At 42.2% G+C, this 26,235-nt stretch overlaps 1 protein-coding gene across 1 annotated transcript in view; it reads right to left on the minus strand.

The window, feature by feature from the left end:
• LOC126413013 (lactase/phlorizin hydrolase-like) overlaps nucleotides 1-26,235 on the minus strand; it is a 247,660-nt gene that overhangs the window by 114,226 nt on the left and 107,199 nt on the right. Inside the window, exons 11-12 of the mRNA XM_050082906.1 lie at nucleotides 21,087-21,235; nucleotides 17,790-17,896 (exon numbers count right to left, since the gene is read on the minus strand). Of these exons, the coding sequence (XP_049938863.1) occupies nucleotides 17,790-17,896; nucleotides 21,087-21,235 (256 nt within the window). The remainder of the gene's footprint in view (nucleotides 1-17,789; nucleotides 17,897-21,086; nucleotides 21,236-26,235) is intronic.

Below are 26,235 nucleotides of genomic sequence, written 5' to 3' on the forward strand. Positions count from 1 at the left end.
AAAGCAGCAGATTATTATGGCATGCGGCGCAGTGCAGTGCAAACCAAACCGGATCAGTCCTGCAGTAAATCTTTACACCATGAACAAACCACAGGTATAGTGTATATTGGATATGAGAACATACAGTATCCCCAACACTAGTGCACGCAGCCCTCGGAAGATGACTGGGAGGGAGAAATGAGGGAGACAGAGGGTGGGGGGGCGAGGAAACAGCAGAAGGGGAGGGGAAGGAGAGGGAGCCCAATGCAGGAGTGAGGGAAAGAGGAGGGTCGGAGTTGAAAAGGAGGATAAATATCGGGTCGAAGCACATCATCCGGGATGGCGAGACGCTGAAAGTTTCTTTGGCATAAAAGATGAAGAGTGTATAGACAGAGAAAGGGTGGGACACATCGGTAGAGGCGCGGAAACAGGCAGTGAGTGGAGATGAAAGGAAAGAAGACACCTGGAAGGGAGGGAGAATCGAGGTGGCGGTCGGTGTAGAGGATACAACTGTGTTCAAGAAACAGGACGAAATATGTGGAGGGGACGAGCTCATAGAGGATCCTTGTGGGGGATGGGAGACGAATACAGAAGATATATGGTGTTCAAGGATTTGGAGGGCTTTCTAGGACTTAGGAGGGGCGGATATCCAGGTGACACTGGCGTAGGATGGATCAAGGATTTGTGGGCATGAAGGATGGTGGAAGGACATAACCCCTATGTCTAGCCGGACAGGAATTTTAGGAGGTAGAGTCTACTGTGGGTTTTGCGTTGGATGGTATGGAGATGGGAAGTCCAGGAGAGGTGATGGTCAAAGGTGACGTCAAGGTATTTCAAGGTGAGGGTAGGATGGATAGCGTGGGCATAGATGTGGAGGTATAAATCATGGAGATGGAAGGAAGGGGTGCCATAAAAATGTTGTCTAACGGCTATTCTCTGGAAGAGTTTAGCTAGGTCGTACGAGAAGTTGCCTAAAAGGGACAAGCATTCATAGTTAATGTCTATGTCAGACGGACTGTTAGAAGAATTAACGTCATCTTTACATATTTTTGTTTCATAGGGTATGTTCCCAATGGAAGATATTGTTAATAACAATCTGTTTGAGGTATTCTAGTTCTACACTTATGACAGAGATACCATAGGGCTGCGTGCACTAGTATTAGATTGTAAGTAGGATGTTTAGGTTTTTATGTTGCTAACGCCACTTAGTGCTTTGTATGGAAATCGCTGAGTGCGCTGTGTGCAGCCTGTGGCTGGTTGGACTCATTGTTGGAATATTTGCTTGTGTAGTGTTGGGTAGTTGAATGTGTGAAAATTCCCTTTGAAAATTAAGAATGACTCTGCTGGAAAACTTCTACATTATTTGATTTTCAAGTTGAGCCAAACTGAACATACTCACATAGTTCACTCTTTACTTATTCTGATCGTCACTAAACTGACACATAATATTTTTTAGCGCAACGCAATCTGACTTTCAATAATCCCTACAAAAGAATGGGCCTGACTAACAATTACCTATACCTTTCATGAATCACTCACCTCACAAAAATCTTCCTTACTCAAACTACTGCAATACAGCGAGCGCCGATACTGCCAGCTAAATAAAAGATTCTAAGTGGTGTCGGCACTAACTACTGATACGCATACACTCCTGGAAATTGAAATAAGAACGCCGTGAATTCATTGTCCCAGGAAGGGGAAACTTTATTGACACATTCCTGGGGTCAGATACATCACATGATCACACTGACAGAACCACAGGCACATAGACACAGGCAACAGAGCATGCACAATGTCGGCACTAGTACAGTGTATATCCACCTTTCGCAGCAATGCAGGCTGCTATTCTCCCATGGAGACGATCGTAGAGATGCTGGATGTAGTCCTGTGGAACGGCTTGCCATGCCATTTCCACCTGGCGCCTCAGTTGGACCAGCGTTCGTGCTGGACGTGCAGACCGCGTGCGACGACGCTTCATCCAGTCCCAAACATGCTCAATGGGGGACAGATCCGGAGATCTTGCTGGCCAGGGTAGTTGACTTACACCTTCTAGAGCACGTTGGGTGGCACGGGATACATGCGGACGTGCATTGTCCTGTTGGAACAGCAAGTTCCCTTGCCGGTCTAGGAATGGTAGAACGATGGGTTCGATGACGGTTTGGATGTACCGTGCACTATTCAGTGTCCCCTCGACGATCACCAGTGGTGGACGGCCAGTGTAGGAGATCGCTCCCCACACCATGATGCCGGGTGTTGGCCCTGTGTGCCTCGGTCTATGCAGTCCTGATTGTGGCGCTCACCTGCACGGCGCCAAACACGCATACGACCATCATTGGCACCAAGGCAGAAGCGACTCTCATCGCTGAAGACGACACGTCTCCATTCGTCCCTCCATTCATGCCTGTCGCGACACCACTGGAGGCGGGCTGCACGATGTTGGGGCGTGAGCAGAAGACGGCCTAACGGTGTGCGGGACCGTCGCCCAGCTTCATGGAGACGGTTGCGAATGGTCCTCGTCGATACCCCAGGAGCAACAGTGTTCCTAATTTGCTGGGAAGTGGCGGTGCGGTCCCCTACGGCACTGCGTAGGATCCTACGGTCTTGGCGTGCATCCGTGCGTGGCTGCGGTCCGGTCCCAGGTCGGCGGGCACGTGCACCTTCCGCCGACCACTGGCGACAACATCGATGTACTGTGGAGACCTCACGCCCCACGTGTTGAGCAATTCGGCGGTACGTCCACCCGGCCTCACGCATGCCCACTATACGCCCTCGCTCAAAGTCCGTCAACTGCACATACGGTTCACGTCCACGCTGTCGCGGCATGCTACCAGTGTTAAAGACTGCGATGGAGCTCCGTATGCCACGGCAAACTGGCTGACACTGAAGGCGGCGGTGCACAAATGCTGCGCAGCTAGCGCCATTCGACGGCCAACACCGCGGTTCCTGGTGTGTCCGCTGTGCCGTGCGTGTGATCATTGCTTGTACAGCCCTCTTGCAGTGTCCGGAGCAAGTATGGTGGGTCTGACACACCGGTGTCAATGTGTTCTTTTTTCCATTTCCAGGAGTGTAGTTCGAAAACGAAAGATTATGATAGAGAAGAAACATTGTATTTACCTTAATAGTGTTCTAAAGTCTGGAAAGTCAGGTTGTACTCGGCAGCATGCCATACATCCAACTACTAAACGTCATGATGGTACAACGAGAAAAATCTCATTACCCCAGGCCCCAGTCAATAGACTGGGATTGTCGTGAGCATCGGATTCCGGGGGCTCACGGACATCATGAGAAGAATCGGAGCTTCTCAAACTCCCTCAAGACCAAACGCAAACACTACATCGGCACACTCAACGTGAACACACTGATGAAGACAGGAAAGATGAAGCAACTGACAGACACTCTCGAAAAATTTCAAATCAAAATATGTGCACTGCAAGAAACACGATTCACAGACGAAGACCATTTCAACACGGAGAATTTCAGAATATACAAAGGAAAACCATCGAGACAACTGAAAAACCTAAGGCTTTTTGGCACAGGATTTGCAGTACACAGGTCCATCACGGACAGCATAATCGACTTTTCGTCATCAAACGAAAGAATCAGCACCATCACAGTGAAATCAGCCAATAAATCCTACACAATAATCAACGCACATGCACCGACTAATGACTACAACAGGAAAAACCCGGACGAAATTGATGACTTCTGGACGATAATGGAAGAAACTATCAGAAAAATTCCTGCACATGGAGTCAAAATAATACTGGGAGACTTCAACGCCAAACTCGGAAAAGAAAAGATATACAGACTTATCACAGGAAAACATACTCCACACAAGGACACGAACAAAAACGGAAAACATCTGATAGACTTTTGCAAAAGCCACGACCTCACCATTATGTCAACAAAATTCAAGAAACCAACACGAAAACTTACCACATGGAAATTCCTCAGCGGAAAGCAAGAACTACAAATCGACCACGTAATAGTGCAGAAAGACTCACAAAAAGAAATTTTGAACATAGACACCCGAAAAGGCTACTTCGACTCAGACCACCACCTACTACAGATCAGGGGATTCGTCTTTTGCCCAAGAAAAAGCTCCAGAAGAACAAAATTGTTAGACCAGATCCAGAATACGTTACTTTAAACCAGACACAAATATTACACAAAATTAAAATGGAGAAAACGACAGACTGGACACAACTTTCACGAAGAATCCGAGAGGCCATGAAACTAGCACAAGCACCACGAACACGGAAGCACCGTTGGTGGAACCACACATGTGACCAAGCTATTGACCAACGAATCAGTGCGTGGAAAAAATTTAGTAGCCATAAATCCCAAGAGAATTGGATGAACTTCTTGAAAACACAGAAGCAATCAAGCAAAATCATTCGCAGTGAAAAACGACAGTATGACAAACGGCGACTGACAGAGATCGAATCGGACTTCATGAAGAACAGTACAAGAAACTTCTACAGAACGTTCAGAGAAAATATGACTGGATATGAACCAACCAACTTGTGCTTCAGAAGACCGGATGGAACCCTAGAAACCAATACCAAAAACAATTGTCACATTCTGGCAAAGTACTTTGAAAAACTGCTCAACACGGACCCCCCCATGGAAGAAATGATGACAGAAACGAGCACATACAATCCAGATAGTTAACCTCCAACTCTAGAAGAAGTTAAAGAAATAATAAAGTCACTCAAGAATCGTAGAGCTCCAGGAGAAGATGGCATCATCGCGGAAATCTGGAAGTTACAAGACCCAGAACTCACCAAAGACATCCACAGGATCTTGGAAGACATCTTGAAGACCATGAAAATTCCTGGCGACTGGAAAACTGCCCTGATACACCAACTACACAAAAAAGGTGACAAGACTGACCCGAACAACTACAGAGGAATATCCCTACTACCGGTCACATACAAGATCCTCTCTAAAGCTTTACTGAACAGACTAGAATGCCGAACCAACCACTTGATTGGGGAATACCAAGCAGGCTTCCGTAAAGGGCGGTCTTGTGCGGAACAAATTTGGAACCTGAAAATGATTTTACAACACAAACAGAACCTGATCATTACCTTTTTTCACTTCAAAAAGGCGTACGACTCTATCGACCGCAAAACTCTCTTCAAAATTCTAGCAGAATACAAAGTAGACAACACAACACGGGCTATCATAGAGCAAACTTTAACCAACACGACCTCCAAAGTAAAGTTCTGTGGGGAACTATCAGAGCCCTTTGAAATTCGCACAGGTGTCCGACAAGGCGATGGCCTCTCACCTCTCCTTTTCAATCTGGTATTAGATAAGGTCATAAAAGAATGGGAAACATCACAACAGGGGATAACCTTACGAAACCTACAGATTAAATGCCTGGCTTTTGCAGACGATTTGGCGATTGTCACGAAAGGTATAAAGGAAACAAAAGACGCTATTGAAAAACTGCACGAAATCGCTTCCAAAACTGGACTACAGATCTCTTACGAAAAGACACAGTTTATGAGCACAAAGAAACTCTCATCTCTGAACACAAAGTATGGCACGATTTACAAAACGGCAAACTTCAAATACCTCGGTGAAACACTACAAATGAGTGGACATAACAGAGACTCAAACGAAGAAAGAAACACTAAACTGGACAAGGCATACAAAGTAGTGTGGAATCATTACAACGAGAAGTCTATCTCACAAAAAGCCAAATTACGCCATTACGACACGGTGGTGCTCCCCGAGGCACTATATGCAGCAGAGACCACACTAATCCTAGGGCATACACGTATCAGACAATTAGAAAAAGTAGAACGGAAAATACTTAGGAAAATATTTGGCGCAACTAACAACAATGGAATATGGATCAAGAAACCTACAGAGGGACTGTACAAACATACGGAGACAATCACAGAAAAGATTAGAAAAGGCAGACTACAATTCTATGGACACCTATACAGAATGCCATCACACAGGCTGACCAAACAGATCTTTGACTGGGTAACCACTAGAAACAACAAATGGGTGGCAGAGGTAGAAAACGACCTGAACCAGCTCAACATAACAGCAGACACAATAAACGACAGAATAAAGTTCAGAAACATCATTAAGAAAAGTAAACTACATGAGATACAATGCGACAAACGAACAGGCATAAAATGGACCGAAGAACGCAAGCAAGATCACAGCCAGAAGATGAAAGAAATATGGGCAACCAAAAAGGCAATCAAGATGAAGCCGAAGACACAAAGCCGACAAGAAGCATGGACAGAGGACCGGAAACAGAAACACAGCGAGCGAATGAGGGAAGTTTGGGCAGCAAGGAAGGCAGCAAAAGGAACTGGCCATGTAGTTTAGTCCAAATGCGCTCTTTAAGGGCAAAACACCAATAATATATATATATATATCAGTTCGTGACATTCCTTTTTCTGATGGACACACGTCCAGATCGTCTGCTCTCAAAACTCTGGCATCTCTCTCCCCATATCAACCACTGCTGGCACCTCACCTCCAACTGCCCAACGCTATGCGCTGTTCACATCCAACAGCCCAACATTACACTAGAGAATAATCCAGCAATGAGTCCAACCAGCCACAGACCACACACAGCAGAGTCAGTGATTTTCATACGGAGCACTACCAGGTGTTACCAACATAGAAACCCAAACAGCCTACTCACATAGCCCCCATGCTCCCCACAAAATATTTTACACATTGTTTTGGCCAGTGTCCAAATTTTTCATAATTATGATAACAAAGATATCAAATGCATATACTTACTGATACACTGTTGGTCAAAAGCATAAATTGTCCTCACAGTCCATAAAGACAGTACTGGTCATTCATCACATTAAGAATGATAGTTTTATGCACAAGTCTGAGCAATAAAAGAAAGTGCACATGGAAGTAGTGGATTTCCATACAGTCTTGAAGAAGTCATTGTGCTCTTCCAACAGAAAGACCATGCTAACTCTTGACATGCACACACATAAGATAGTGCTAACTCTTGACATGCAGACAGGTAAGACAGTGCTAACTCTTGACATACAGACAGGTAATGGGACACATCAGAGTAAACCCACAGCCGAGTCAGTCGAAGATTTGATGAATATTGGTAGGCAGATCATCAGAGAGCAGACCCACAGTATTTCTTGTAGAGATGATGATATTACTGGGCAACCATTGGTGCAGACCGACTGTAGTCCTAGTAGAGATAATGGTATTGGTGGGCCACCAAAGGTCCATAACTAATGTAGTCCTTGTAGATATATAGGTATTGGAGGGCCACCAAAGGTCCACAACTAATGGAGTCCTTGTAGAGATAATGGTACTGGTGGGATACCAAATATGCAGACCCTCTGTAGTCCTTGTAGAGATGGCCAACAGCCATCCCTGGCGACTGTGCGGGTGGACAGTCACCAACAAAGAGTCTTGCAGATAATATAGCAAGTCCATGAACCACCACCTGTGCACTCAGTAAATTTTTGGAATGTCCTTAGAACCAGCAATGCTGTTAACCAGTCCCTTGCTGAATTATCAACACATGTGCGAGCACTAACAGTCCTTTTGTTACCTTCTCACATATTGTGCATATACTATGAACAACAGAAACGTGTGTAGTGTTGGCTCTGAGCACTATGGGACTTAACTTCTACGGTCATCAGTCCCCTAGAACTTAGAACTACTTAAACCTAACTAACCTAAGGACATCCCACAACACCCAGTCATCACGAGGCAGAGAAAATCCCTAACCCCGCCGGGAATCGAACCCGGGAACCCGGGAGCGGGAAGCGAGAACGCTACCGCACGACCGCGAGCTGCGGACGTGTGTAGTGAAATGAAACCCTACTATATACTCAATTTGAAGAACTGGTGTCAAATTTCATGACATGAGAATACAGTGACAAAGGTACAAAATACATCATTAAAGAACATCATAATACAGATAAGATTTGTAGTAATACAGGCTTCACAAATGAATAGAAATAAACATATACATCAGTGTTACAGGGATTATGACATAAGTAAATAAATAAAAAAGTGAGATTAGCTTTCGAAACATTAACTTCACACATGAGAATTAAAACAGAACAGAATAAATAATGTCTACAAATATTTAAAACATATTATTAATGCAAATTATATTTGAGAATACCAGTATTACTCATCATAGTCAATGTACCTTAGTATTAAAAAAAATCCATAACGTAACACTTATCATATAAACACATGAATACAGGAATAACACAAATGCACGAGGGTATACAAACACGTAGCGGATTAACACAAAAGGAAAGGACAGGGTTTGTTTTCAGTGTAACATTTGGTACTGCAGTCCAACCCAAAAATTCATTCCATAGATCTTTCCTCTTTCCCAACATTTTTTCCTCAAAGAGGTCCTATCTAAGCATGCTTTCTGTATTTTCGATTATCTTACCTACCTAAACCTGCTGTCCCTAAGCCCTACTTTTTTCTCTACATCCTCTTTCAAAGTAATTATTCTTCATTGTACACTACTTTTTTGGCCAAACGTTTTTCATACAGCTTCTCAATGCATTTCTTCCATTTCAACACAGCTCATTCTCTTATATAGCCTACCCCCTCTTAAGCTAACTTAAATCTACTGAGCTACACTAGAGAACGAGGCAATGCAGAAGGACGAACATTAACACAAACAAGAATGAGGAAAAAAAGCAAAGTGGCAAAGCAAGCAGCAATAAATATAAATTATCTTAGGAAATGCAACTTTTCAACTAATATGAGTCAATGTGCAGCAACAATGAAAATAAATCAGTAGAGAACTGGCTTAGCAGAGTTATACAAAGTGAATTTCAGTCGGACAATGCTTGACAAACAGCAGCAGCAAAAGCAATAAACTATGCCTAAACGTGACAAAGCTCAAGCAGAAAAAATGTTACGGTAAAGATAGCAATAAAGTTATTATTAGACAGAGCCATTCTTTTGTAGGGATTATTAAAAGTCAGATTGCGTTGCGCTACAAAATATTGTGTGTAAGTTTAGTGATGACCAGAATTAGTAAAGAGAGAACTGTCTGAGTACGTTCAGTGTGGCTCAGCTGTTTGAAAATCAAATAACGTAGAAGTTTACCAGCACAGTCATTCTTAATTTTCAGAGGGGAAGTTTCAAGAGGCCTTGCTTGTGTTTTATATCCAGTGAGTCACGTGCAGGCTGAATATGCACTACACCTCTGGCTTGTTTATGATGTAAAGATTTACTGTTGTCTGATCCTGTCTGGTTCTCATTGCACTGCGCCACAAGCCATAATAAGGTAATTTGCCGCTTCCCTCTTATTTTTTATGTGAGTTGTTGATTTAGCAAAAAACCGGGTTACATATTTTTAAAAATACATTTTAGTTATGTTCTGTTTTATTCTATTTTTAGGATACCGAACAGTTTTTCCAAGACTTTGACAGCGGCCGTTTACCTGCTAGGATATTATATGTTCGATATCCCACGTAGACATCGCCACAAAATACAAGTAAGTTCTTTTATATTTTCTTGGTAAAACTATATCACTAAATCAGGTCACTCCACAAGTAATAAATTTTGTATATCTTCCGTCGGCCAATCCTTAAATACCTAAATAAAGGTGCAACGACGCGTCATTGTGAAGTAATAAAAAATTTTATACAGCAACCAAGACTGCTTGTTCCTCAATACCACACATGCTGGTTGCTGTAATAATCCCCTCATGAATCAGAAAATGTTTTATTTTAGCTGAGGTTAATGGTTCTCGGCTGTGCTTTTAAATACATGCAAGCTCTCGGTCGCATTCGAAAAAGTGAAGAGCTTTAGTGGCTACCCTTTCAGTTACATATTGATTTCTCATTGGTACTGCATGGAGACGAGGTTTCGCGAAGTGTGGCGGACAAGCCGACTACTGCGACATCGTAAGTTCGCGGCGACGCCTTTATTTTTCGTGGGCCTCGCCTTTTGCGGTGTCGACGGCGTGTTCGTCGACCGCCAGCGCGCTGCCGGGCGATCATCGCTCTTCCATCGCTTGGTACTCTCCGCTAGGGGGCGCCACGCTTACACGTCACCACTGCACGCGGAATTCACAAGACTGCATTGCTGCGACTTCGATTGTCTGGTGCGTTTCTTTAAGCAGCTGCTCTGAATCCGCCACCTCCACAATTGAGTGTATCTACAGACTTATCAATACTAGTAAGAATGACTTCAGTGAGGACAATACATCAACGTAAGACGACGCTACTGGGCATTAATAATCTAATAACATATAAGTGTATCTTGATTGAAGACTGCTTATTACAATCACGAACTTGACTCTTTGTACACAGGGCGGTCAGAAACAGTCGGAAAGTCGAGTAAGGGTGTTGCAGCATAGGCTATGCTCAGGAATACGGGAGTATTTATCATACTGTTGACACTGTTATGAAGAAGGACATCATGTTCCTGAAACCTGTTAGGAAATTAAATTTCTTTTCCGTATAAGCAGCTAAATTTCCTTAGGAAGGTGGATACAATATTGTTATAAATAATTATTAAGAAAAAGACTCGATACATCACAACATATCCAGTGACTGATGTTTTTAGCTAGGGCCGGCCGGAGTGGTCGAGCGGTTATAGGCTCTACAGTCTGGAACCGCGCGACCACTACGGTCGCAGGTTCGAATCCTGCCTCGGACATGGATGTGTGTGATGTCCTTAGGTTAGTTAGGTTTAAGTAGTTCTAAGTTCTAGGGGACTGATGACCTTAGTTAGATAGGTATACATGACAAGCAGGAGCGTGTTCTATGTTATTTTTGAGTTGAGTATAGCTGTTCTAAAATCTGACCACAGCTTACTTGCAATGTATTTTTAAGTTTTCTGAAAATTTCATTCTGACGAAGACACCTTAGTAGGAGCTGAAACGTAGGTCATTGTATTAGCATTTATTTGCAGCACGTTGGCTGGATAATTCCTATGTTTGAATACTGTATAAGGTTTCTGAGAAACAGCCATGTTTAAAACTGAACGTCCCCATGTCTGGAGTCTGAAAAGGAGAACGGAATACGCGACAGTCGAGGGAGACAAAAATAGCGAATTTACGGGAATTGAGCTGCGAAGAAGACGGGTGATTTGCTGAAGATGACCACGAGAGAAGAATTTGGGATGGAATCCACACTGGTTGACGAAATATAGATGCTACTGCGTCAGACGTTGAGATGCATGGGAAGGGGATGAATTCGAGGACATCGTCAGACACTGAGGTGAGGCAGGTGGCGCAGTAGGAGTAAGAAACAGAAGGGAGTTTTGTGTGGTTAGAGGAAAATTTTGATTTAGGAGCTTTTACTTAGTTGATAATAGTAATGTGGGGGTAGGAGAGGAAGAATTCCTTGACATATGAGTAGGTAGAGTAGTCATAGCTAGGAAAAGTGGTTCATTTTTGTAGAGTACTTTTTTATGTCCTGTGCTGTGATTGGATCATTTAATCCTCTCGCTGCTACAGACGTGCTTGGCACAAGCTGTGCTGAGAGAGGTGTCATTGTGGCCAGAGCTGGTTACCTGCGCCGGTACCATTCCGTGGAATACGGCTTCCTGTCTGCTGAGTGATCTGCTCTGGCTTACTGGTGTTATGTTGAATACCTGCTTCTACTTATCTTCAGGTATTTAGCGACATTGTCCGTTACGATGCCCGCCGTTGGTGGGGTCTTTCTCTACCTCTTCTTCCATAGTATAATTTCTAGCCTTTAAGGCCAGTCTGTTACTCTCCACTCTTTTCAAGTGTTCTTTCCATTTTCTCCTACACTCTAGTAATTTATCATACAGATTAAAAATTTTTAGTTCTTCTCTAATACCGTGATTCCTGAGTCTGTACTCTATTGCGCAACCTTTAATTCGTGTCACGAATTTCATTTCTTGTGCCTTACGTGTTCTTTGCTAATCACCCAAGTCACCCTTAGGTAGAGCGCTGAGGAAACTGCAACTTTTTTTTCTAGATTTTAATTTGAGTGTCTTACCTAACTTTGTTTTTAATGTTTCTGTTAATTGTTCCACATATCCTGCTACATTTGCTAAGCTTAATTTCTACATCTTTACTGTGTAACTGAAGTGGTTTACTTACACTAAAATCTTCTGATCAGTCACCATTTTGGTTCTTATGTGTTCTTTACCCATGAAGGCCAATGTCGTAGGTTTTTTCTGCTTCCATGTCAAGTTTAGGACTTACTTGTTTCATTAAGTAAATTCCATTCTGATGGTCCTCTTCTTTATCTGCTAGGATCACTACATCATCAGCACGAAGTATGTTATTTAGAAGAGTCCTCCTGTCTAGGTATATACGTTTTGAAATTCTGTTTTCGATATATACCTCATTCCGTGTATGTAAATGTTAAGCAAAGCTGCGGGTACGGCAGCATTGTCGTACTCCTTTGTTAGACGGTATCTCATTAGTCATTTTTCCGTCATGATCTAAAGCGATAATCGTGTTCTGATACAGACTTCTCATCGCATTTATTAGATATTTCAAATATTAGCATTTTCTCATTATCTTCCAAATTCTCTGCGTCTTTCCCCAGGAAAAACCTTTGTTAAAGCCGCTAAAAGAAATGTGTGTTTCTTTTCTATATTCTCTCCTTTCTTGTATTATCTGTTGTAAGATAAAAATGCATCCATCGTAGAGCGTCCTTTCCTAAAATCCATTTGTTCCTCAAGCCGTGCTACTGTGCTGAATATAGTGTACATTATTTTCTTACATTTTACTTTGGGACTGATTTCACGACTGAGGTTTGCACAAGATATAAATAGTCGCAGAAAATTAAAAGTTCCGGGTAAAAAGCATCTACATAAAAGTCCAAAATATTATTTTACCTATGAAAATGATTTATCGTCAATTAAATTTCTGTGTGTTTCTCAGCGACACTCATGCGTATCTGTAAAGAAATGTGCAGACGGCAACAAAAAGATATAATTTCGTAGGCTTCTTCGCAAGGGTCTGGTAATACAAAACACATATCGTAAAAAATCACCAAATTTAGGATGGCCACGTAACCGTGAACGAAATGTTGCTGATAGCTTCTTGCAATACGAAGTGGTACCATAACCAGGAGACTTTCACGTTATCGACGGAGGTATTGATGATTCTCTGCCATAATTTGGTCACCGGCATCCACAATGCTTTTCTTCATGCCTCCTGGTGCCCTTGGTGCTGTCTCACAAGCTACATTATTTTTCCAAATCTGTCACCGAAAATCATGTAATGGAGTGAAATCAGGAGAGCGTACTATCTATATACCAACGCTACGACATTTAATACATCTCTCTGGCCGCCTTCGATTCAGATTCTGTTGAAAGTTAAAACGTGTAGGACATTAATAATGCTGAAACAATATGTTCTGGCGTTTGATAAACGGTGAAACGTCACTAAATGCTTGAAAAAGTCTTTGAGGGAACTAACTAAATTGCGGAGAGGTTGTTGTGTCATCTTCTTCATAATCATTCATCGCCGTTACGGTCGGAGGAAGGCAAAGGCAAATCACCTCGACTAGGACCTTGCATATTCGGTGGTGCGGCGCGGGATAGCCGTGCGTTTTAGGGCGCCTTGTCACGGTTCGCGCAGCTCCCCCCGTCGGGGGTTCGAGTCCTCCCTCGGGCATGGATGTGTGTCTTGTCCTTAGCGTAAGTTAGTTTACGTTAGATTACCATAGTGTGTAAGCCTAGGAACCTATGACCTCAACCGTTTGGTCCCATAGGAACTTACAACAAATCCCAAAATAAAAAAAAAAATGCCGGCTGGGGTGGCCGAGCGGTTCTAGGCGCTACAGTCTGTAACCGCGCGACCGCTACGGTCGCAGGTTCGAATCCTGCCTCTGGCATGGATGTGTGTGATGTCCTTAGGTTAGTTAGGTTTAAGTAGTTCTAAGTTCTAGGGGACTGATGACCTCAGAAGTTAAGTCCCATAGTGCACAGGGCCATTTGAACCATTTTTGAACCCAATAAATTCAGGGGTGCGGGTCTCTCGCATCGTCCCCTATGCTCCTCGGAGTATGCGTTATCATCATCATCATCGTCATTTCCTTTTCAATAAAACATGATGAAGTTTCTGAGGTTTACAAACCACAGGTAATCTACACTACCAACAAAACTTAAGTCTTGTAGAATCTACCTAGATTCTCTACCGCCAGTTATGCAAACTGCATAAATTTACGTGTCTATGGTTGTAAAAATGAGTTTTCTCAGTAAATAGTATCTTCCTCATGGATCAAATGCTACCTTTTTCAGAAATGAACAAAGATCTACAAAGCGAGATATGTTGTTGAAAAGATGATATAGAAAGGATGATGTATGTTGATGAATACTTCCCTGCTTCATTTCGTGCTCATCAGTCTTCTCCTTCATGTGTACTCACCACCTCTTGACAACAGGTTTCTTACAAATTGTTCCTCTCTTTTCACTTGATACGTTCACTGATTACGTGATACTTTTCAGTGTATAATCTGGCGGTTTCTTTGAAGTTAGTATCATATTCGCGCTAAACTAAAATAGCATCTGATTTTCCTTCATTATTGAACCTCATACATACTGCTACAAAGGCACCCACGCTAAAATCCACATACAGCTGTAACAACTGGTGCGCATTGCTTCCACTGTCGGAGGGAGAAGGGGCCATTTCTGATTTGTTTGATACTGTCTTACGCAACTTCCCTTGCTGTCCCTACCTCTTTCTCTCACTGTACTATTTACACCAATGTCCTCATTTATTTGTTGCATGTATGTCAGTCCTGGTCTCCCAATATAATTTTTGTTCTCCAGATCTTCATCTACTTCCATGGTAGGTATTGCCTGACGTCTTCACATATCTAGTGTCTCCCTCCAAACATCTCTTAACATATCAGACCACTTAACTCATGTCTTAAACTTACCTGATGATATATATATATATATATATATATATATATATATATATTTATATTTATATTTATATTTATATATTAGGTGTTACTTGGGTATGGATTTATTTCAAACTTCTGTAGCACCACCTCCTTCCTCTCTCTATCACCTTCGTCCTCTGTCCTCTCTCTGTCCATCTCCTCCTCTACGTTCTCTCCATTTCCTCCTCTTCTCTGTCTGTCCATCTCCTCATCCCACATCTCCACATCTCACTGTCCATCTCCGCCTTCCCTCTTCTTAGTTTATCACCGCCACCCCAACACCAGGGAAAACTATCGTTTTTACCCCCACAGTACTTCTTTCCATGTTGTAATATGTGTACCTTCTTTGGTTGAAATCGGTCCAGGGGTGCTGGGGGAGATGTTGAACATATGCATATGTGACATACATTACACACGTATATGTCTGCTTCTCTGCCGCTTTACACCATACAGCCTAAGAGAGGATATTAAATCTAACTATAGTATTCAGGTGCGTGGCTCGGTCTTAGATCCCGAAATACGTTGACAAAATTATCGCCTCACTGCTGTGCTCATTCTCGCGATCTGATTGACACATTGAACAGCAAAAATAGATGTTGGAAAGTATTCCAAGTCAATTAAATACAGCACCATCAAAGTTTGACTTTTGTTTATTATGTGAACGGGGGCATGAGCAGAATCCAACAGTCTTTGTTGCCAGGTTCTATACCAGCCGTTGAGACGCTGTGTCCTGCAGTTCCCAAGGAAAACTTCCAACCCCCGCTTTGTTTAAAAGAGACACTCCTCCATGTAGACACCGCGCCTTTGACCGAGTCGGTTGCAGGACGAGGTTGGGAGCTGTTACGGCTCTGAGGACCACTTAAAGCTACAGATTCATAGCTGTGACGAAGGTCGAATGTTTGAGTCTCTCTCCCGTCTCTTTCTGCTGGGTTTTTGCTCGGCTGCTGTGCCGAATAAAGAAAAGATACAGCTTCTCAAAAGCCAAAGTGAATAGCTAACTCAATTCCTAACTTAACCATAGGCAATATTAAATGCAGGAAATTTACAATAAAGATCATTTACAGAGATTTGTACGTCACCGCTTCTCATTAACACTCTCACCCCTAATGGCAGTGAGGATTTTTACTCGCATGCTACTTTTTTTACGAATGCACCTAAAATTTTGGCTGAAATGAACTCCCTCGTACAAGACAGCTTAAAATTCTGATTACTTTACGAACGAGTTAACGTGTTGTGCATGTGATGGCGAGCACAAAAGCGCAAAAACAAGAACTAGAAAAAGTTTGAAAATATGTTTAAAGTTGGTTGGAGGTCGATAAGTCCAACACAGGGTGCTAGTCATCTCGGTAATGTTCGCTCTGTTTTAAGGAAACTTACTTTTTTACGTTTCATTGTTTATGTGTAATACATTGATATAATTTTGCAGGTACATTCAGTGGTATACTTTGATATAACCTGTAATGTGCTATGAATATAGTTAGTAGTAAAGAAGAGATGTATCGAAGCCTAATGTCTCACTCGGTAGTTCTTCATCCATCTCAGTGTCTGTGACGTCTTGAATTAAATTTCGTACAATGATATAATTTTCCAGGTACAATCAGTGTTGTATGTCGATGCTGTCAATGAAATGTGTTTCAGTTAGCAGCAAAGAAGTACTAGTTAAAAGGTCCTGCGTGGTACAACCGTGGACAGCGAGGAAGCAGTAATCTATCAACTTTTTTCCTTTCCTCATTTTTTAGGGCTGTCAGCGAGGAAAAGCTTCGGAAAGGTTTTGAAATAATGTGTAATGTTTGTCCCAAGTCCCTAAGAGCTCTCAGTCTCAAATACTGGATGAATATATTACGGACATTTGTGAGCTTTTTGATACGCTACTTTTTCATCCGCACCCCTTTGAGAGGCAGCTGGTTCTTACTTCCACATTACTTATTTCCAGATTTGGTTCAAGACGATCCAATTCGTTAAGAGGACGTATTGAACATTCAGACCTACGTATATTTTTATAAGATGTAGAGATATTGCCAGAGAAGCAGAAAAATCTTAATTCTCTCACTAACAAATTTGGGAACATTTCTTTTTACTGTACCAAAAGGTTTAGGATTTATGCCCAAATATACGTAGTCCGTATCTTCTGTTATCTGTACATCTGCAAACCAAAGGGTATTATCATATTAATGACAATAAATGGTATATTCGATATGGATTAATAATATTGTTTTATTGACGAAACCTATACTGTAACAAGGAGTATCAATATGGCATGTTATTGTTAATAGCTTTGACATACAAGATACGTGTCGTCTTGGTCTTGCATGTTATTATTTCACGTACATATATCGATATTCATATTAAAATTGCGTAGACTGTTGTTTTATTACGAAATTAAGTAAAGTATTCTTCTGGTACACTCATGTTGCTATAGATGCCATATAGGAAGCTTGCTGAAGCCTTTGGCGTCCTTGTTCTCTCAGTGCTGTTGAAATCCACGTGGTAAATGCCGAACTTCGGTCTGTAAAAGTAGAAGAAATGACAAAAATATCTACAGACTCACTATCAAAGTATTACAGGATTAGTTACAACACTGTATGTCAACACAGTAATAAAACAGTCTGTATCTGAATGAAGAATCATCCTGAAAGCTTAGTATAAACTGAAACAGGAAAAAAGTTTCTTATTCAGTGCTAGAAGACCCGATAAGAAGGGGGAGAAAATAGAATACTCAGCAAAGGGAGCAGCTAAATGAAGATCGCACTTTGACTACGCTGGTGACATTTTGCCTCAAGCACGTGACAACAGATATATGTTCTAAAAAACAAATGAAGGGAGATAGGGGAGGTAACACTTCAAATTTACCTCCTTCCCGATTAACGAAAACAAATTTCTTAATTACATTCGGTATATAACGCAACAGAGGCTTACCTGAAACCAGAATTCCACTCCAAGTTGTCGAGAAGGCTCCAAGTTGTATATCCAATTACATTGGCCCTATCTTCATTGATAGCTTTCAGTAATTCTTCCAAGTATTGCTGATAAGAGAAGATGTTCTTTTAGACAAAAAATTGTTCCGATTATTCGTAGAAATCATTCGTATCGTTCATAAGATACAGAACACAGGAAGCAAAACTCGTTAAAATATTGATACATTAGATATATGAAATAAAATAAAGATTTGCATGTTTCCTCAACATAAGGCTGAATCTGATAAGAGGGATTAAAATGCCAGCAGAAAATAAGTTAACAAAAACACAGAAGAAGTTGGAATATGTGTAGCGGGAGTTTTAATTGGATTTCCATTGTTACGTACATCCTCCAGCGTCTCTAATTATTACGCTTTGTTAGACAACTAAATTACTTGTGCGTCTGCTGCCAGTAAACAGTTTTTCTACGCTACACTCGCGGAACAATTGACGAATTTGTGACGGAAAAGATACAGGTCGTAGTAGGTAAGTGACGCTTAAGCGTATGATTATTAACATAGTGCAGAACTGGTCTGCCTGACTATTAACATAGTGTAGACGAGGTAGATCGCTGTAGGTTCAAAAAATAACAATAATTTTCGGGAGAGAGGGTGGGATGCGGAGGTGTCTTCTGACTGAACTGAAACGGCACACCTAGATTTCCTGTTTTGGGTCAATCATTTCATCTCAGAGTGGAAATTATTCACAACTTCCGCAGTTATTTGTTTTATATAAGCTAATCTCTTCCTCCAACTAGAAGTTTTCTCTTTGTGTTTCCTTCTACTATTATGGAATTATTTCCTAATGTCGTAGCACATATCCTTCCTCCTTCTAGCTTACATATATATTTTTTGTACACTATTTATCTTGCTTATATGGTGAAAATTCTTTATTCCTTGTTGCCTTCTAAGGCCTCTTGTTTTTAATGTACGTTCCATTTTCTGTTTTCTTCGATTTTTTAAAGTGCACGGTTCACTTCCATGCAGGGTCGCACTCTATACGCAAATCCTTTGCCAAATTTGGGAGTATTTTTGGCATTAATACATTTCTTTTGGCGAGCACTGCTCTCTTCACTTCTGCTGTTCTGCTTACAGTTTGGCCGGCCGAAGTGGCCGTGCGGTTAAAGGCGCTGCAGTCTGGAACCGCAAGACCGCTACGGTCGCAGGTTCGAATCCTGCCTCGGGCATGGATGTTTGTGATGTGCTTAGGTTAGTCAGGTTTAACTAGTTCTAAGTTCTAGGGGACTAATGACATCAGTAGTTGAGTCCCATAGTGCTCAGAGCCATTGCTTACAGTTTGTCCTTATTTCTTGTTGTGTGTTCTACTTACAGCATGCCCTTGTTTTATGTAGCTCATTTCTGACGTCCAGTTAGTCACTAATCTCATATCTGCCGTTCCCCAAAGCTGTTTTCTTTCTTTGGTTTGCTCCGAATTCATAGACTGTACTAGTACGCTGTTTATTACATGCAACAGGTCATATTCCTAACATTCAAAAAATCTTATTAATGATACCCTCATCCCACATTTTCATCAGTGTTTTTTTTAAATACATGTTCTTTTTTCCTCAGTGCTTCACCGAGGTTTTAGTTAACAGCAGAGAAGAAATTAAGAAATTATACTGGTGGTCATTACATTTGGAATACCGAAAAGTGTATCAAATAGTTAGAGTTTACGTATTATGCGTTTACTGTATATTATAAGGGCAGCAAACTGAAAACGAGACAGTATGAAGAAAAATACGTAGACCCTGTATTATTTCAGAGGTAACCGCCGTAACTGTGAATACATTTACCCCACTGTTAAACAAGTCGGTCAGTGCCTTCATGGAAAAATGTTTGCGGCTGCCTACGGAAGCATGGTCGTACGCAGTCGTGCTTCTCTTCACCGAAACAAACATACGGCCACGAATGTCTTCCTTGACGTCTCCAAAAATATGGAACTTGCATCGGGATAGATCGGGACTGTATGGAGGATGTTTAAGGACTTTCCACCAAAACTCCTGCAGCGTACTGAAATTAACTGTGGTGCCAGGTGGGCGGGCGTTTTATTAGAAGTTTGTTTCGACTACGGTATAGAAGTTCCGCAGGGAAGCCGTAACATACTTCATTAAGTCCCAATCTCTCACACATGCGATTTCAGTATTTTTGGGGCAATGAAGAAAGACATTCATGACCACTGATTTGCTTCGGACGGAGGAGTGGACACATGGGTAAGATCGTAGTTTCGTAGGCAACTGAAAACATTTTTGCACGAAGGTACTTACCGTCTTGTCTCACAGTGGTATAAATGCACTAACAGCTGTGGCGATTGCTTTTAAGATAATTAATAGATTTTTTTCCAATGTGTTTCGTTTTCATTTGACTATCCCTTAAAAGAGAAAATGATCAAACTTTTAGGTGCTTCGGGGGTGTAGAGTATGGGAAATTTAATACGAAGTATTTGCACCTCTGGAAGTAACAGCTTCTCTAACGTAGCTGGGTATCGTGTCAACCAATGGTCTCATGACAGATGAATCTTTCCATGCTGCCTCCACGACAAAAGTCATCAATAGTAGTGGCTGGAAATTGGTGGTGTGCCAATGTTTGAACAACACATTAGCAGATAGAACATAACTCTGTCGAAGTTTTGCCGAGACTGCGACCACTGCCACAGTGAGATTTCGATAGAGCGCCAGCAAGGGTAAGACTTGTTGTTTATTATGTGAGTGAGGGCATGGGCAGAAGCCAAAACTCTTTGTAGCCACGCTTCATAGCAGCCGTTGAAACGCTGTGTCTTGCAGATACCACGGAAAACTTCCAACATCCGCCTTCCTTGAAGACGTTCCTCCATGTAACGATCGCTCCTTTGTACTAGGGCTTTCTAGCAACTAGGGGTATTGCCTCCCATCACGTTAACACGGCCTGCCCCATGTCAGTTGAAAGGTGAGGATGGGGGTTGCAATGGCGCAGAAGACCCTCTAAAGCTACACGTTTATGGCCGTGACGGAGGTCGAACGCAAGCATCCCTGCACCGTCTCTCTCTGATGGGCTGCTGTGCCGAATGAACCGAAAAATACAGCTATCCAGAAACCGAGGGTAACAACTAATTAAATTCTTAGTTTGACCATAGGCAACACGTGGAATTACAAGTGCATCGATTATGATGGCACTTATCCTAGATCTAGCTTCTTGTTCACGACGAATCCCAGTCCTGTTGTACCACTTCCAGCTATGGTTGACCTTATAAAACTTTCGTCCGATCAGTTGATAGCGAAACTCACCCTGAGCCATATTAAGATGCTGCCAGGCCAAGTGAAGTTGATTATTCGCTGAACACCACTGTCGCTCTCCAATGATGGTGGGCCACCCACGACTGCAGACTTCACGAGACTTGTTGTGTATGAATTCAGTCCAAAGAAATCAGAAGAACCTGTAAATAATATATCAAGATTTACGATTTACTCTTCAGAGACATGTTTATATATGAGCTAGAATTTGTTTTCTTGTAGAAATAGTAAGCAGCCAATCAGTTGCGAAATAGGTTTATTGAAACCTCTTTACCTTGATTTCAACGTTTATAAAAACGTATTCTTCAAGAGAAAATATAGACAACTGGAATATCATCAGTATAAGAGTGGGTCCACAAAACAACCATTGTTGATATACAACACATTTTCTGTAGCAGTTTATCATTGTCTAGGAACACTGACATCTCCAAACGCTAAAGTATGTGTTCGAAATGTTGTCCATGCGCTTGAATGCAACGTTAAACTCGTCTCTGAAATTAATTGCGTATCCTCTCAACCAGTCCTGAGGAAATCTGTAAATTCTGGAAGGCTGCTGCAGTCCACAAGCGTAATTCCTCAGAGACCTGATCTCAGTAGCGTAGACCAGGCTTTCGACATGACCTCGTACGCAGAAATCCATGGGACTTAAATCGAGTAACCTAGGAGGCCATGGCAAAGCCCTCCTCTAGCTACCCAAGTTGACCATAAGTCCTAGTTAGAAGCCAGCGCACTCGTAGATGAAAACACATGTTCAGGCGCTGGTTCAGTCGGATAACATCATGTACATCTGGAGGAACAGCCCTCAAAATCAGCATGTACTGCTGTCCAGTTAGTCTCTCTGGTAGGAAGTGTGGCCCAGTTATACAGTCTCTGAGCACATCGGACCAGAAGTTCAGCGAATAACGCTACTAATGTCGTGATACGTGCATTGCATTAGGATTGACGTCGGCAAAATGTTGCAGCTACGGAAGTTATAAATACCGTCACAGGTAAACCCAGCCTCATCAGTGAACAGAATACTGTTTGTATTGTATTGTGTTGTATTGTATGTTAACGAGGGGCCTAGAAACGAAGGAGAGGCTCCGTCCCCGCCGCAGCCACAGTGATCGACAACCCCACGACGACTACCACAGTCCACTTCATCCCTCCGCCGCTCCTCACCGAACAAATCTTTCAGGGTTATTGTGTGGTTCGGCACCCGGTGGATTCTCTCACCCCCCCCCCCCCCCCGGGAAATTCTCACACCAGACGAGTGTATCCCCTATGTTTGAGTGGTAGAGTAATGATGGTGGTGTACGCGTGCGTGAATAAGTTGTTTGCCCAGCAATCGCCGACATAGTGTAGCTGAGGCATAATAACAGGAACCAGTCCGCATTCGCCGAGGCAAATCGCCTAAAAACCATCCATAGACTGGCCGGCTCACCAGACCTTGACACCGGGCGGATTCGTGCCAGGGACCAGGCGCTCCTTCCCAGCCCGGAAAGCCGTGCGTTAGACCGCACAGCAAACCGGGCATTCAGAATACTACTTACGAACAGGGAATACAGCATACATTGTTATTGCACACATTGGCAGAAATTTCTCTAGGACGGAAGTCTGCATTGTTGGGTGTTTGCACTCGCTGGAGATAATATGGACAGAGTACTTGCCGACGTAAAATCCGATCCGCCTCACACTCCTATGACTCAGGATACGCTCTTGGCTACCAAAACTCCTTGTTGAGGTACTCAGACCTTTGTGTACAATGCGTAAGACATTTTCCTCACCATCGGGTGTTATTTGTCTGGGTCGACTTTCTTGTACGTTGTGAGGGAAACTCCCCGTTTCTCTAACGCGCTGATGTAAACCGCTAAACGTACGGCTATGGGGCTGCCTGCTGAGAGGAAAATCTTCTTCATACACTCGTGCAGCTTCAAGGACGTTGACATTCGCATTACCATACATGATGTGCATGTCAGCCTACTCTTCATTGGTGTAATCTCTGTCCATGGTGCCTTCACATTTGTAATTGATTGTGAGGCCGGTAAGGACCAAGGCACGGAGGGTGAAAGGGAAGTGTATTTGCGCATGCGTAAAGGAACAGGTAGCCGATCCCAAACCTTGAGATAACAACGAAAATACCGCGGTATCCAGAGGCGTTTACAGTTGGTTCCCAACTCTAATTAATGCGATAGTCCGGCAACAGAAACCATGGTCAAGGGATTTTAATAAACCTTCGAATTTGCAACTGATTGGCTGTTTGCTATTTCGAAAACAAGATTTCATTCTAAGTTACTGCTCCATCCATGTACAAAATTTGAGCTAATCTTCATTTAAAATATGTACCAATCTCTAGAGGTATCTGTATGACTCAAATACTTGCACTCCAGATAGAATATCACACACGATGTGAATACAATGTCCCGAATGACTCTGTTGTATACTCTCGGCACGTCAGGTGCCTTGTACGAGCAGGAGTTCGCAAACTGATAATTCTGAAGTAAGAAGCCAACGGATGGAATTGAATATGAGGCAGTATGAAGAGTTGAATGAGCAGAATATTTCTGGGACAAGTATGTAAACTGCTATCCTGTAATTTGTCGTTCTTTATGTGCCCATAGAGCAAATTCAAAGCTTCTGAGCAGTCTTTTCCTAAGCTTTGCTTGGCTAATTTTCATGGCGCAGGTGTTTACAACATGTGTGATAAATTCACTGCATCTCTTACAACTTGAATATCTTATCACTGACACACGTGTCAGTAACATCGATAGTATATCAATGGGATGGTGTCTGTGAGATTGTATTGTACAACTAAACTTAGAAAGAATACCAGGAAGGATATAACTTGACACAATGTAACTTGCATTCCCGATACAAGAATTGTGAGGCTGTTTTATGACTGATTGTTCGACACAGTCTTTGTGCCACAATAAACACATGGTTTATGTTGTATAAATGTATTGACAAAGTATATGGCACAGACATTGTATTACAAAAGAGTAAGTTGTGATTTAAGCACAGAAGAAATGAAATAGAAATGAAGAAAGAAATTTGTAAATGTTTAATAAATGCAGTTCATTGCTGTGGATAGAATTGATCGGCAAACAAAGCGCTCACCAACGCTTTCAACATGAAGTTTACCACACCGAAGAATTAGAAGAGCTAGTTTTTGATATGTTGTACAAGCTTACCATGACCGTCCATAAGGTCATTTCATATTTTGGCGTTTTGTGGAACAAACCATGATTATGGAGAATGTAGTATCATATAACAACACCAGCCTACTGGCGTACAACAGTAGACATTGGAATTGCAAAGTTTCGTTCAGCGCTGATAGGGCCATGTGGCAATGTGGGATCCAGTAGACCCAACGAAGAACGCCCACAGAGCCATGCCTCTGGCTCTGTACCATGAGCACCCTCTGCCGCAGCAATACAGGAGGGCTGGAGGCAGCCACATATCCTTCTTTGGCTCAACCACTTTGGTATGGGTCACTGCGCAGAAGCAGCACTGTCACAGCTCCAACTCCATTTGCTTGTGCTTACTTCAAGGAGCCTCGTCATTGTTGACATTGTGATAGTTCGAATCTGTTTCTTGCTGCATAATTTGTGATCACTCTTCATTCGCTTGGAGAAAAATAAAACAAGTATATCTTCTGTTTGTTGTGTTAACTTGTTCACTAATCGTTTCTGCTACTGTCATGCTGCCCTTCGACGGCACTCTGTAACCCACCTCTCCTTACCATTGTGTACAAAGTCGTTCACAACTCTCGTGACTCGTGTGTTCCACAAAAGGCCAACAACATCCTGGGAAACAAAACTTTGCAGTATTTGGCACTCATATTTCCGAAAGCTTAATGAACCATCTACGAAGGAGACTTTAACAAATGCTCTGAGAAAAATGAAGCCCTCTAGTTGGAGCGATAGAGATAGTTACATACATTCCAAACGTTAAGGAAGACCTGAATAGTTAATATTATGCAAATCTAATATTTGCGCTAGTATTGCATGGGACAGGGAAAGAGTTGTACAGAAGTGAAATCATCAAGAACAACATGAATCATAAAGTGACAAAGACTGATTGTAACAGGTGTTTAGGTAATACACACAAACTAAGGAAACAGTCATATAATCTTATAACAAGGACATCAGAGTTATGAGTCAACAGTCCAGATAATAAATTTGTACCAAATGGGATAGATTGGAGCAATTAAATACAATAAATTTTTTTTAAATACAATAAATTTTATTTTTAATTCCCGATATCATTTTCCAGTAGGATGTTCCACCCTCTCCCCCATCCCCCACCCATGATTATGGGTGTTGTTACCACATATCCATATGAGGCGTTTCCCAATCTGACTCTGCTGGATTATAATGCATTAATGCATGAGGGTTTATCAAGGACTCTGGATACAGAACTGGGGTTATGCTACATTTCAGACAATGGCTCTACGTATTAGCAGAGAACATGACACCTGTCATGATTATGAACATGTGACGAGAGTGGAGTACCTCTCCGATGTCTGTCAAACAACAAACGCTGCCCACTTTAAATATACAAAACCGTTTATTATTTTGTACGATTTAGTAACATGTGGATATGAAATTTTGTTTACTATTTGTATCTGAACAATCAAATTTACCCCTAGGGGTGTCTCCAAAATCTCTGTTGAACTGTTTTATATTTTTAGCCTTGTCCACAACTGATATCATGCCAAGATCTCTAGTTTTATTATGCATATGTGGACCCAAAATAGTCTTCAATCATTGTTTAAATGATTTGCAATTAGATTTGTCTGTATACAAGGTGACTCACAGTTCCTATTACAGGCTTACAGGGGCTGTAATGGGGCTTTGTGGATAAGGCCTTGATGATTAACCCGGTTCTGCCTGAAAAATAAGTTTGAAGGTCGCATCACTTTCAAATTTTTCATTTCACCATACACACATAACGGACGTAATGAGGTCTGACCAGTGCTCGTCTACAGGCGCACATGACGAGGGCAATGTTTCGTCGTCACATAACGTAGGATACCCTCTTCACGCTCGAGAGTCGGAGCGCCTGTGGAGAACCAGAGTACACTCTTCTATCTGTGAGCTCGCCAGTTTCTCGCAGCCGCCGCTGAAGTGGGACGAAAATAGTATGTGATGTCTAGGTACCG

The sequence above is a fragment of the Schistocerca serialis genome, chromosome 7 (genome assembly GCF_023864345.2).
Source record: "Schistocerca serialis cubense isolate TAMUIC-IGC-003099 chromosome 7, iqSchSeri2.2, whole genome shotgun sequence".
Taxonomy (NCBI): Eukaryota; Metazoa; Arthropoda; class Insecta; order Orthoptera; family Acrididae; genus Schistocerca; species Schistocerca serialis.